Source organism: Nicotiana attenuata, chromosome 1, assembly GCF_001879085.1.
Source record: "Nicotiana attenuata strain UT chromosome 1, NIATTr2, whole genome shotgun sequence".
Taxonomy (NCBI): domain Eukaryota; kingdom Viridiplantae; phylum Streptophyta; class Magnoliopsida; order Solanales; family Solanaceae; genus Nicotiana; species Nicotiana attenuata.
In genome coordinates, this window is record NC_031989.1 from 20,066,576 (window position 1) to 20,079,829 (window position 13,254).

Here is a 13,254-nt window from a genome sequence, read left to right on the forward strand (position 1 = left end):
TACCTCTCGAATTACAACAATAGCAAAGTGATTGCATGTGTAAGTTAATGTAATTTATGAATAAGAAGGGTTTTGAATCTTTTATTGTTAACAGTAATAGAATGCTAATGATTGGTCTTAAGATATGCCTCTGATTTTTTTGAAATTCTCCAGCAATCTGGGCTGCAGTCGATTTAGAAGAAGTTTAGTCTCAATTAGGCCTGATATTGACACGGATGAGACAGCTCAGTCCAGTTTCGAGCTGGGGCATTTCTACCATGACCCAGTTTTCGTTTTGGGCTTGATTTAGAGCCCCAATTGATTTTAATGATTTATTCCATTAAGTTTGTTCTAATATAAACAAAACAAGTTTTAAACATTGAAAGCTTGTCTTTAAAAACTGGGCCTGTTATTGGCCCAGTTAAGAGGCCGCTTGCCGTTCGATTTTATTTTTCTGGGCTCAATTTCGAGCCCTGTTCCTTCAGCCGTGTTTTCTCTTTAAAGTTTCTTAAATGGTGTGGAGCCTGTTGCTGGCCCATCTCCTTTCAAGTAATCAAATGCCTAGTATATTATCCCATACATACTTGCAATTAGTAGTTTTAGATTGAACTTTAATTTAGATTAAACCCGAACTTCCATAATTCGCTTTAGTTGAGTACAAATCTTTCTTTTTTTTAAATAAGTTGAGGTGTGCCATCCAATCACATAGTCTATGGCCTTCACATCAATATCTTAACTAATGTAGTAAAATGCTTTGAACTCTCGTAGTTTTCTTTAGGCGCGTTAATTAAACGGTTCCCGTGACGTAGTTATGATACACAATTCTAAAATCCGGGGGAACATTTATGTGACCCGGTCACAATTTAATCTTGTTAATAAAATAACCATGTTGTAGATCGTGGGTACGATTCCCGTGACATGATTCGCAATGTGTAATCAAATAATTAGCTGTATGACAATCGTGGATTATTAAAAGCGGTTAAAAAGGGATAAAAATACACATAGATTTCAAAAATGTTTTAAAATCAGATAAATTAGCCAATAATAATAGTTGTGCGACCGTGCTAAAACCACGGAACCCGGGAATGCCTAACACCTTCTCCCGGGTTAACAGAATTCCTTACCCGAATTTTTGTGTTTCGCGGACTGTAAAACAGAGTCAAACTTCCTCGATTCGGGATTTAAACCGATAACTTGGGACACCATAAACTATCCCAAGTGGCGACTCTGAATTTGAATAAATAATTCCGTTTCGGTTATTGTCACTTTAATTGGAAAAACTCCCCTATACCCCTTCCGGGGGTAGAAAAAGGAGGTGTGACAATAGACTAGCAGTATTCTTTTGTATATTCTACTAGATTGCCCACACACTTGTGACAACAGGTCTTGGCACACTCACTAGTAGACCTATGATTTTGGGTTGCTTACATGAATCTGATTAGTACTTATTGCTTCCATTTATTTATGTTTCACTTGCAAATTTCTAAATCTTTTTAACAAATAAGGAAAATGTTACTACTTAATAATTTATTTAAACTGAAAATCACTAGTTGATCGGTGTTGGCTTGCCCAACAACGGTGTTGGGCGCCATCACGACCTATAATTCAAAATTAAATTTTATAAATCACTGAGACTAAGAAATAATACATAAATTAAAATTGAGAGAGAAAATAAAGCATGTTTTGTTGTCACCAAACTGCTATAATCTCTTTAAAGAATGGCGTAGCCTAGCAAATATCCTGCCAAATTGTGCCAATTTCAAATCAACATACTTCAATTGCGCCATTTCTTTGTCATATTCACATTTTCTTTCGAACCAGTACCAACCAAAATTTTCATTCTCATGGGAAATCTTCAAAAGTTGACTATTACAGAAAATTTAAAATAGTAAAATAAAGTGAAAATTGCTAAAAAAAGATCAAACAAGAAGATAAGAAAGGTATTTTTATTCCTTCCCTGTCATAGCCGCCGACAACACGATTATGCTTGTAAAATTTGATCGTTGACTTCTGAGTAATTTCGCATGTATAATAAAACTGATGACAACAAGGTTCAAAAACACAAGAGAAAGATGACTATTTGAAATAGGAAAGAAAATACTATATAAATTTGCAGCGAAAAGTCTTAGGCACAAAAAAAGCATTTTACAATGAAGTTAGTGAGCGAATATATAAAAGAATGTAAAAACCAATAGGGTACTTTGAAGACATGAAATACGTCTATCTGAATCGGATACTCTTCATTGACTCCAGCCAAATAGGAATTCGGAAATCAGCACTGTAAGATTTGTTCAATCAAAGTTTGATTATCAAACTATACGATGTACGTTTTGGAAAAAAGCTATACAACATGCCTTTTGGGAGTAATCGGTAAGATTTGCTAAAGCAAAGGTGTTAGGCGTTAGATTTTCCATTTTACTAAATTGAGTATTTAGTAAGGACATTTTAGTGATTTAACTTTTTAGTTTAGGGCTTCTCACTTTTAATATAGTACTAGTCTTAGGGTACGCGCTTTGTGCGTGTATCTCATCTCTATGGATATAAAATTTTAAAAAGTTATGTAATTATTATTGTCACGACCCCAAAACCAACCCGGTCGTGATGGCGCCTATCATGGAACTACGCCAGCCGACACATTCCCAAAATAATTCAACATTTTATTAAAATTTAAGTAACAACCTTTTTCATACTGAAATTCTCATAAAAGATATAAAGTCAAAACCAAAATGTGGAAATAAAAGCCCGACCTGGGGTGTCACTAAGTCATGAGCAAATACTACAACGATTTCGAATTGTAACAAGACTAAAATAGTCTGGAAATTAACTACTAATAACTATAGGGAGATAGGAGGGAGAAGAGCAAGGCTGCGATCGCCATGCAGCTACCTTGCCAACTCCGAAATATCCGCGGCGGATGAAGATCAACGCTAGCTAGCACGTCCAGCGACCCCTTGATCTGCACACAAGGTGCAGGGAGTAATGTGAGTACGCCAAATCGGTAAGTAATAAAGGTAAATAAAGACTAAGTAGTAAGAAACACATAGAAACCACGTCATAAAAACTCAGTATTCACAACATGCTTTCCAATCGGCATATGAGTCAAATCATCTCGTTAAAATCCAGTTTTTTAGTAAAAATCGTTTGAAGATGCTTTTCAACAGTTTCAACAGAAGTTCAATACAATTTAGAGTAAAAGTGATGAAAATCATAACAGCCCCTCAGGCAAAACATAGTTCGTAAACAGCCCCTCGGGCAATATGAATCATAAACCGCCCCTCGGGCATAACATTACCCAGAATCAGCCCATCGGGCAAACCTCATAGTCACTCATAAACATCCCCTCAGGCACAACATGAATCAAGAACAGCCCATCGGGCGTAACATCATATCACTCACTCAGGGTACCCGCATTCACTGGGGGTGTGCAGACTCCGGAGGGGCTCCTACAGCCCAAGCGCTATAACAAGCCCCCTCGTGGCATAATAAATCAGGCCCTCGGCCTCTCATAATCACAAATTAGTAACAACATGCTGCGGCGCGTAGCCTGATCCCATAATATCCTCACAATACAGGCCCTCGGCCTCACTTAGTTAGAAACCTCTCAAGCCACTCGGGCTATCAGTAAAACAGGGTGCTCAGCCCAAAATATCATTTTATGCATCAAAATGTAGTAATGAAGACTGAGTTATGAAATTAGTAAAACATAGCATGACTAAGTACAGATCTTAAGTCAAAATAGTGAGGAAATAACAATAAAAGGCCCCCTAAGGGTCCAAACAGCTTGGCACGAGGCCCAAATATGGCATTCAGCCCAAATCATAGAAATTCTTTCTAAACACATAAGTATCACATAATTTTCAGTCAAATACGCAACTTAATAGTCGCTACGGGATGGACCGAGTCACAATCCCCAACGGTGCGCACCCACACGCTCGTCATCTAGCATGTGCGTCACATCAAAAATAGTGAAACGATGTGAAATCCGGGGTTTCATACCCTCTGGACAAGATTTACAATCATTACTTACCTCGAATCGGTCAAATCCCTACTCCGCAATGCCCTTGCCTCTGGAATCGGCCTCCAAATGTCCCGAGTATGACCAAAAGCAATACAATGCAATCAATATAGGCCAATGAACCAATTCCATACGAAAAATTATCAAATTATACCAAAATCCTAAAATTCACCCAAACCCGGCCCCAGGGCCCACATCTCAGAATCCGACAAAAATTACAAAACTAGAAACTCCTTTCACTCCCGAGTTTATACATACCAAATTCATCAAAATCCGACCTCAAATGGTCCCTCAAATCCCCAAATCAACTCCCCAAAACTCAAGGCCTAACCCCTGCGACTTTACCCCAAATTCCCTCAAATTTCATGATTAAACAGTGGGAAAATCATCATAAACACAAGTAATAGAGCCCAAGTGACTTAACTCACTGATATCTCTCTATTCTCTCTTGAAAACCACTGCCCAAAGCTCAAAACAGGCCAACAATAGTGAAGAATGGGCAAAAATTCTGGAAGGAACCTTTTTATACATTCTGCCCAGCAATTTCCGCATCTGCGGTCCTTCTATCGCACCTGCGCAACCGCTTCTGCGGCCCAATCAACCGCACCTGCGGTTTTCTCTTAAACGCCCACGACCGCATCTGCGCCCCGAGCACCGCACCTACGGTCCCGCAGATGCGTCCAACACACCGCATCTGCGGTTTCTCCTCTTGGCCCTCAAGATCCGCATCTGCGGCTTCCCCACCGCATCTGCGGCCTCGCACCTCCGGTCCCCAATCCGCAGGTGCGGAAATAACAGAAGCAGCAGCTTCAGCTGCACAAACTAATTTCCAACTCTTCCGTTAACCATCCGAATTCATCCCGAGGCCCTTAGGACCTCAACCAAAAATACCAACAAGTCATATACCACCATTCGAACTTATTCAAACCTTCAGAACACTCCAAACAACATCAAAACACCAAATTACCCTCGGATTCAAGCCTAAGAACATCTAAACTTCCGAATTCCGCAAACGATGCCGGAACCTATCAAATCACCTCCGAATGACCTGAAATTTTGCACACACGTCACAAATGACACTACGGACCTACTCCAATTTCCATAATTTAATTCCGACCCCGATATGAAAATTCTCACTGCCGACCGAAAAATGCCAAATTTCTAATTTCGCCAATTCAAGCCTAAATCTACTACGGACCTCCAAATCACATTCCAGATGCGCTCCCAGGTCCGAAATCTCCTAACGGAGCTAACCGAACCATCAGAATTCACATCCGAGATCATCTACACATAAGCCAATATTTGGTTGACTTTTTTCCAACTTAAGCCTACTCAAAAGAGACTAAGTGTCTCAATTCACTCCAAAACCACTCCGAACCCAAACCAACCAACACGATACGATGAAATACAGCTGAAGAACACATAAAGAAGCAGGAATGAGGAAAACGAGGCTGTAACTCATGAAACAACCGGCTGGGTCGTTACAATTATATTAAAAATTTGTGTTTGTGTTGTAATAGAAAAAAGTATAATTAAGTTTGAAAATGATGATTGTTGATCATATTTAACTTATGTAATATAAAGGAAAAAACTCTTACCCCATAGAAGTCCTCAATCATCTCGGTCAATATAGCCAACTTAATATTTATTCCAACATTATGATTTTATTACTTCAATTTCACAAGTTATCATTCTTACTTTTTAATTTCAGTAAGAACACATATTCCTCCCATGCTCAAGAATTTTTCTAAAGCTCATTGTCATTAGAAAATCAGTCTTTTATTAAAAATTTGCTGAGTGCAAAATTGCACATTAGGAAGTCCTTTTTCATCTGAAATGGCCGTCGAATGAGCGATGATTGGCTGTCGAAAATTTTCGCGACCACTTTTTTTCACGGATTATTTTTTGCTGGTAAGTTGTTGAATCTGGGATTTCCGACATATATGACCATCAGGATTATGCATAATTTTAATAGTGTGTATTTTAATGAATATGAAAATAATTTAAATTAAGTTCACTAATAAAATCAAAAATTAAAGCGCTAGAGTATTATGTTTTTGAAGAAATCTTGTTCCCAACACTGGCTGATATGAGGTCTTCAACTTTAGGAAGAAAAGTAAGGACCTTTTTCACTTTAAAAAAAGTTAAAAGAGGCAACATTGTTGATTATTTGTAGAAATTTAATTATGCAAGAGTTCATAGGTATATGTTTGTTTAGAAATAAGGCTTATTTCCAAGAGGGAGGATCCATGCAGAATATACATATAAAAGTAGAAAATTCTACAAGGAAATCTAACAAAGTAACCTTCCATAGTGTGACGACCCAAAGGGTCATCACCTGTTTTCTCTCTCATTCTGTGCTTCTGAGGCCTTGAAAACCTCATTTTTTTACTTGCCTCGATTTGCGTGCGCAGTCCGGGCGCGTAGCCGGAAAGATTATATATTAAATTTTGTGAAAAATTTTAAAATGTGGCTTTAAAATGATTAAAGTTGACTTTGGTCAACATTTTTGGTAAACGGACCCGGACCCGTGATTTGACGGTCCCGGAGGGTCCGTAGAAAAATATGGGACTCGGGCATATGCCCGGAGTCGAATTCCGAGGTCTAAAGCCCGAGAAAAGAATTTTTCTGTGAAATTGTTTTTCTGAAATTATTAAGGAAAATGGAAATAAAAATTGATTGAAAGGCTGTGGTATCGGGCTCGTATTTTGGTTCCGACGCCCGGTACAAGTCTTATATATGGTTTAAGCGCTTCCTGTGAAATTTGGTCAAAATCGGACGTCATTTGACGTGTTTCGGACCTAAATACCTAAAATATGAAGTTTATGAAGTTAGAATGAAAAATGATGATATTGAGGATTGATTCATTGATTTTGATGTTGTTTTGGCGATTTGATCGCTCGGTTAAGTTCGTATGAGATTGTTCAGTTAGTGTGTGTGTTTGGTTAGGAGCCCCGAGGGCTCGGGAGTGATTCGGAGGTGGTTCGGGATGTTTTTGGCCTTAGAGAAAGTTGCAGAAAATCTGCAATTTTTGCACAGTTGTTCCCTCCTTTGCGATCGCAATATTCAGCCCGCGTTCGCGTTCCTTTGGCTTTTTCCTCTTCCGCGTTCACGTACTCGGTCACGCGATCGCATAGCTTCAGCATTTCCTTCAATGTGTTCGCACCAGTAGACTCGCGTTCGCATAGACAAAACTTTTGGATCCCCAGTATTTCTTCTACGCGTTCGCATTACCATCCACGCGATCGCGATGACCAGTCAGTGGGACCTTTCGCGATCGCATCCCTATTTCCGCGATCGCGTAGGGCAAATTCGCCCAGTTATTTTTAAAGCCTAAAAACAGACCAGTAGCGGGATTTTTCACCCAAAACACACAAGTTCATCTTCTCCACAGCACATAGGCGATTTTTGGAGCTATCCTTCACCAAAGCTTCTTGGGTAAGTATTATCTAACTCGTTTTCTTCATTTTCTATCATCATTTATCAAATTCCTAGACCTAAATCATGTAATTTAGGGTAGAAATTGGGGGAAATAGGTAGAGTTAGGGCTTTTTGATTTTTCTTGATTTAGACCTCGTTTTGGGTCGAATTTGAAAACAAATTATATATTCGGGCTCGTGGGTGAATGGGTGATATGAATTTGGTTCGAACCTCGTGTTTTGACCAAGCGGACTCGGGGTCGATTTTTGGAATTTTGGGAAGAAAGCTTAGAAATTCATATTTAGGCATTGGGTTTAGTTTGTTTAGCTATTATTAATATTGTAAAGTCGTTATTTCATAGATTTGACTGAGTTGGAGCCGAATTTAAGGGGTAAAGCTACACTAGAGGCTTTAGTTGATTTTGGAGCATTTGAGGTAAGTGTTTGATCTAACTTTGGCTTGAGGGAATAGAATTAGAGTATTATTTGCTAATTGCTAAATGTTGAGTACGGTGTATAGGCATGGTGACGAGTATCTATACACCGGTGTCTAGCATGACCGTGGGTCTTTATTTGTGCTTAATTGGGATTCTGTAGTGACTCTTCTTTGTTAATTGATGGTTTCTATATGATATGAAGAGAATGAGAAGGAAACATGATGTGTAAAGTCTTTGGAGCGTTGGCTCGTTTTTTGACTCGATTAAAAAGTAAGAAATGAATGTAAGAGAAAGAAATGTGATTATTCCCTTGCCGGGACGTGTAAGTTATTGTTGTTGCTCCCTTGCCGGGATTTAACTGCTTAGTCGTATTCTCCCTTGCCGGAAAACCACTTATATATTATGAAATGGGATCGTGTGGCACACCGACCACTTATATATTATGAAATGGGATCGTGTGGCACGCTGACCACTTATATATTATGAAATGGGATCGTGTGGCACGCCGACCACTTATATATTATGAAAAGGGGATCGTGTGGCACGCCGACCACTTATATACTATGAAATGGGATTGTGTGGCACGCCGACCACTTATATAGATTATGAGATCTGATGTAGTTTCGTGTTTTCTTCTGATAAGTTGTTTTCATCTGTATTTTCCCTAAGCATGTCCCCCTTCCCGCCTTAATTGGTATTTTCTGTTGTTATTTCGTTGCACTTGTATATACATATATATCTGCACAGGTTGTTTTTGGTAGGTCATGTCTAGCCTCATCACTACTTCGCCGGGGTTAGGCCAGGCACTTACCAGCACATGGGTTCGGTTGTGCTGATGCTACACTCTGTGCATCTTTTTGCACAGATCCAGGAGCAGCTTTTTGGCCTCAGCAGTAGGATTTGATCGGGAGCTGACTTCAGTCCAGGGACTTTCGAGGTAGCCTAGCTGACGTCCGCAGGCCGGAGTCCCTTCTATGTTATTAGTTTGTTTTCCTTGTACCGAGACAAACATTGATGTACTTCTATTCTGACTTGTTTTTAGCGCTCTTTAGTAGTTCGTGAGTTAGTGACACCGGATCTGGGTAGAGTTGTATTTAAACTTTCGCATTTGGTTTTCAGTTATCTATGTTTTTAAGACTTCTATTTTTATTTAAATGACTCGTTTTATTTATATCGTTGAGATGTTATCAGAAAATGTTTTAATACTTGGCTTGCCTAGCTCCGACAGTAGGCGCCATCACGACTCCTGATGGTGGGAAATCCGGTTTGTGACAAGTTGGTATCAGAGCACTAGGTTACATAGGTCTCGCTACTTACGGATAAACTTAGCAGAGTCTGAGGGATCGGTATGGAGACGTCTGTATTTATCCCCCAGAGGCTACGGAGTTAGGAAATTTCCACTTTGTTCTTTCTTGTCGTGCGATTCTATTTCTCAAATACTGATTGTCTTTCTACTATGTTCTTTCGCAGATGGCGAGAACACGTGCTTCCTCTTCTACCGCGCAGCAGCCCGAGCCCCCAGCAGCAGCTCCTACGAGGGGCAGAAGGCGAGGCCATGCCAGAGGCCGAGGCAGGGGCAGAGCTCAGCCCCGAGCAGCAGTCCCAGAGGTGGAGCCTCATACTGATTATGATGAGGAGGTTCCAGCCCCAGCAGCTCCGGTGGGCCCAGCTCAGGTCCCAGAGGGGTTCATAGCCACCCAGTTCTTCAGGACGCTCTGGTCAGATTGGTAGGCTTTATGGAGAGCGTCACTAGAGCGGGTTTGCTTCCAGTAGCACCAGCCACTTCTCAGGCTGGAGGAGGAGTTCAGACTCCTGCTACACGTACTCCGGAGCAGGTAGCTCCCCAAGCTCAAGTTCTAGTGGTTCAACCAGCTGTGGCAGTTCAGCCGGGTATTGTGACTCAGACCGGCGATGGAGCGGCTATGTCCGCAGATGCGTTGTGGAGACTGGATAGGTTCACCAAGCTCTTCACCACCACATTCAGCGGTGCTTCTTCAGAGGACCCCCAGGATTTCTTGTATAGCTGCCATGAGGTTCTTCGGACTATGGGTATTGTGGAGACCAATGGGGTCGACTTCGCCACTTTTCGTCTAGCAGGATCTGCCAAGACTTGGTGGAGAGACTATTGTTTATCCAGACCAGCAGGGTCGCCATCATTGACTTGGGACCAGTTTGCAGAGTTGTTTTTGGAGAAGTTTCTCCCAGTTACTCAGCGAGAGGCTCTTCGCAGGCAGTTCGAGCGCCTCCAGCAGGGCTCTATGACAGTCACGCAGTATGATACTCGGTTCATTGATCTAGCACGCCATGCTATTGTTATACTCCCCACCGAGAGAGAGAGGGTGCGGAGGTTTATTGATGGGTTGATTCAGCCGATCCATCTCCAGGGGAGGTGGTCATGGGTCAGATAAGAGGCCCCGTCATACAGGTAGATTCAGTGGTACCTCATCTGGAGGTGGAGATTCTTATGGTAGAGGCCATCCTCCGAGGCCCTTTCAGTCAGCCCTACAGGTCTCACATGGTACTTCAGGTGGTCGTGCTCTCAGCCGCAGTCTTCTGATCAGCAGCTTTTCAGTTCGCCATCAGCACCCATCAGCGCACCACCACTCCGCTATTCTCAGCAGCCGAGGGCTTGTTACACGTGTGGCGACACGAGGCACATTTCTAGGTTTTGCCCTCGAGCTTCGGACAGCTCTCAGCAGCAGGGTCCTCGCCCTATGATTCAGGAATCAGGTGATCCACAGGCCGCCCAGCCAGCTAGAGGCGGGGGTAGAGGCCATAGAGGTGGAGGTAGGGACCATAGAGGTAGAGCCCGGACCGCCAGAGGTAGAGGACAGCCAGCAGCCGATCGTCCCAGAGATATGGTTCAGGGAGGTGGGGCCCAGCCCCGGTGTTATGCTCTTCCAGCCAGGCCAGAGGCTGAGTCTTCAGATGCAGTCATTACAGGTACTATTCTGGTCTGTAATAGGGATGCTTCAGTGCTATTTGACCCTGGGTCTACGTATTCATATGTGTCGTCCTATTTTGCACCCTACTTGGTTATGCCTAGTGATGCCTTGGGTGTTCCTGTATATGTATCTACACCAGTGGGTGATTCTATAGTGGTCGACGGAGTTCATCGTTCCTGTGTGGTAGTGTTTGAGGGTCTTGAGACCCGTGTTGATTTATTGCTCTTAGACATGGTGGATTTCGATGTTATATTAGGGATGGATTGGTTGTCCCCGTATCATGCTATCTTGGATTGTCACGCCAAGACCGTGACCTTGGCTTTGCCAGATTTGCCCCATTTGGAGTGGCGAGGGACCCCAGGTCATGCCACTCGCAGTGTTATCTCATATGTGAAGGCTCGACGCATGGTCGAAAAGGGGTGTTTAGCCTATCTGGCGTATGTTCGTGATTCCAGCGCAGAGGTCCCTTCTATTGATTCTGTTCCTATTGTTCGGGAGTTCCCCGAGGTTTTCCCTTCAGACCTGCCGGATATGCCGCCCGACAGGGATATAGATTTCTGTATTGACCTGGCCCCAGGCACGCAGCCCATTTCCATTCCGCCGTATCGCATGGCCCCGACAGAGTTGAAAGAGTTAAAGGACCAGTTGCAAGATTTGTCAGAGAAGGGTTTCATCAGACCCAGCGTTTCGCCTTGGGTTGCGCCAGTGTTATTTGTGAAGAAAAGGATGGATCGATGAGGATGTGCATTGATTACCGGCAATTGAACAAAGTGACGATAAAGAACAAGTATCCACTGCCGAGGATTGATGATTTGTTCGACCAGCTTCAGGGTGCAAAGGTGCTTTCAAAGATAGACTTGAGATCTGGCTACCACCAGCTGAGGATTAGGGCATCCGATGTCCCTAAGACAGCATTCCGCACTCGGTACGGGCATTATGAGTTCCTGGTCATGTCGTTTGGGTTGACCAATGCCCCAGCAGCGTTCATGGAGTTGATGAACCGAGTGTTCAGGCCATATTTGGACATGTTCGTGATAGTCTTTATTGATGATATTCTAGTGTACTCCCGCAGCCAGGAGGAGCACGAGCAGCACCTCAGAGTGGTTCTTCAGACTCTGAGGGATAGTCACTTATATGCCAAGTTCTCCAAGTGTGAGTTCTGGTTGAGTTCGCTTGCATTTCTGGGTCACGTTGTATCAGCAGAGGGTATTCAGGTGGACCCGAAGAAGATAGAGGCAGTCAAGAACTGGCCTCGACCAGCATCCGCTACAGAGATTTGGAGTTTCTTGGGGTTGGCAGGCTACTACAGACGGTTCGTGGAGGGGTTTTCATCTATTGCAGCCCCGATGACCAGATTGACCCAGAAGGGTGCCCAGTTCAGATGGTCAGATGAGTGTGAGGCGAGCTTTCAGAAGCTCAAGGCAGCTCTGACTACGGCACCGGTATTGGTTTTGCCCACAGGTTCAGGGCCTTATACAGTCTATTGTGATGCTTCCCGTATTGGACTTGGTGCAGTATTGATGCAGGATGGCAGAGTCATTGCTTATGCTTCGAGGCAGTTGAAGATCCACGAGAAGAATTATCCGGTTCATGATCTAGAGTTGGCAGCCATTGTTCATGCTTTGAAGATTTGGAGGCATTACCTATATGGTGTGACGTGTGAGGTGTACACTGATCACAAGAGTCTGCAGTACTTGTTCAAGCAGAAGGAGTTGAACTTGAGGCAGAGGAGGTGGTTGGAGCTATTGAAGGATTATGATGTTACTATTTTGTATCACCCGGGGAGAGCCAATGTGGTGGCCGATGCATTGAGTAGGAAGTCCGCCAGCATGGGTAGTCTTGCTTATATTTCGGTCAGCCAGAGACCGCTTGCTTTGGATATTCAGGCCCTGGCCAATCGGTTTGTGAGGTTGGACATTTCTGAGCCTAGCAGAGTGTTAGCTTGTACGGTCGCTCGTTCTTCATTATTGGAGCGTATCCATGATCGGCAGTTTGATGATCCCCATTTGTGTGTCCTGAGAGACACGGTGCAGCGTGGAGGTGCCACGAAGGTGACCTTAGATGATGATGGTGTTTTGAGGTTGCAGGGGCGAGTTTGTGTGCCCAATGTCGATGGGATTCGAGAGTTGATCTTAGCGAGGCCCATAGTCTCGGTATTCTATTCACCCGGGCACCGCGAAGATGTATCAGGACTTGCGGCAGCATTATTGGTGGCGTAGGATGAAGAAAGATATTGTTGCATATGTGGCTCGATGTTTGAACTGTCAGCAGGTTAAGTATGAGCATCAGAGGCCTGGTGGTTTGTTTCAGAGGATTGAGCTTCCCGAGTGGAAGTGGGAGAGGATTACTATGGATTTCGTTACTGGACTCCCGATGACTCGGAAGAAGTTTGATGCTATTTGGGTCATTGTTGATAGGCTGACCAAGTCAGCGCATTTTATTCCTGTTGCAGCCACTTA

The 13,254-nt window shown here is 43.1% G+C and overlaps 1 protein-coding gene across 1 annotated transcript; it reads left to right on the forward strand.

Moving 5' to 3' along the window:
* Positions 11,536–11,955, forward strand: LOC109240234 (RNA-directed DNA polymerase homolog; the record flags this gene model as incomplete). Its single annotated transcript, XM_019406867.1, has 1 exon — positions 11,536–11,955. A coding segment is annotated over exon 1 (420 nt), but the record flags the coding sequence as incomplete, so codon positions are not given.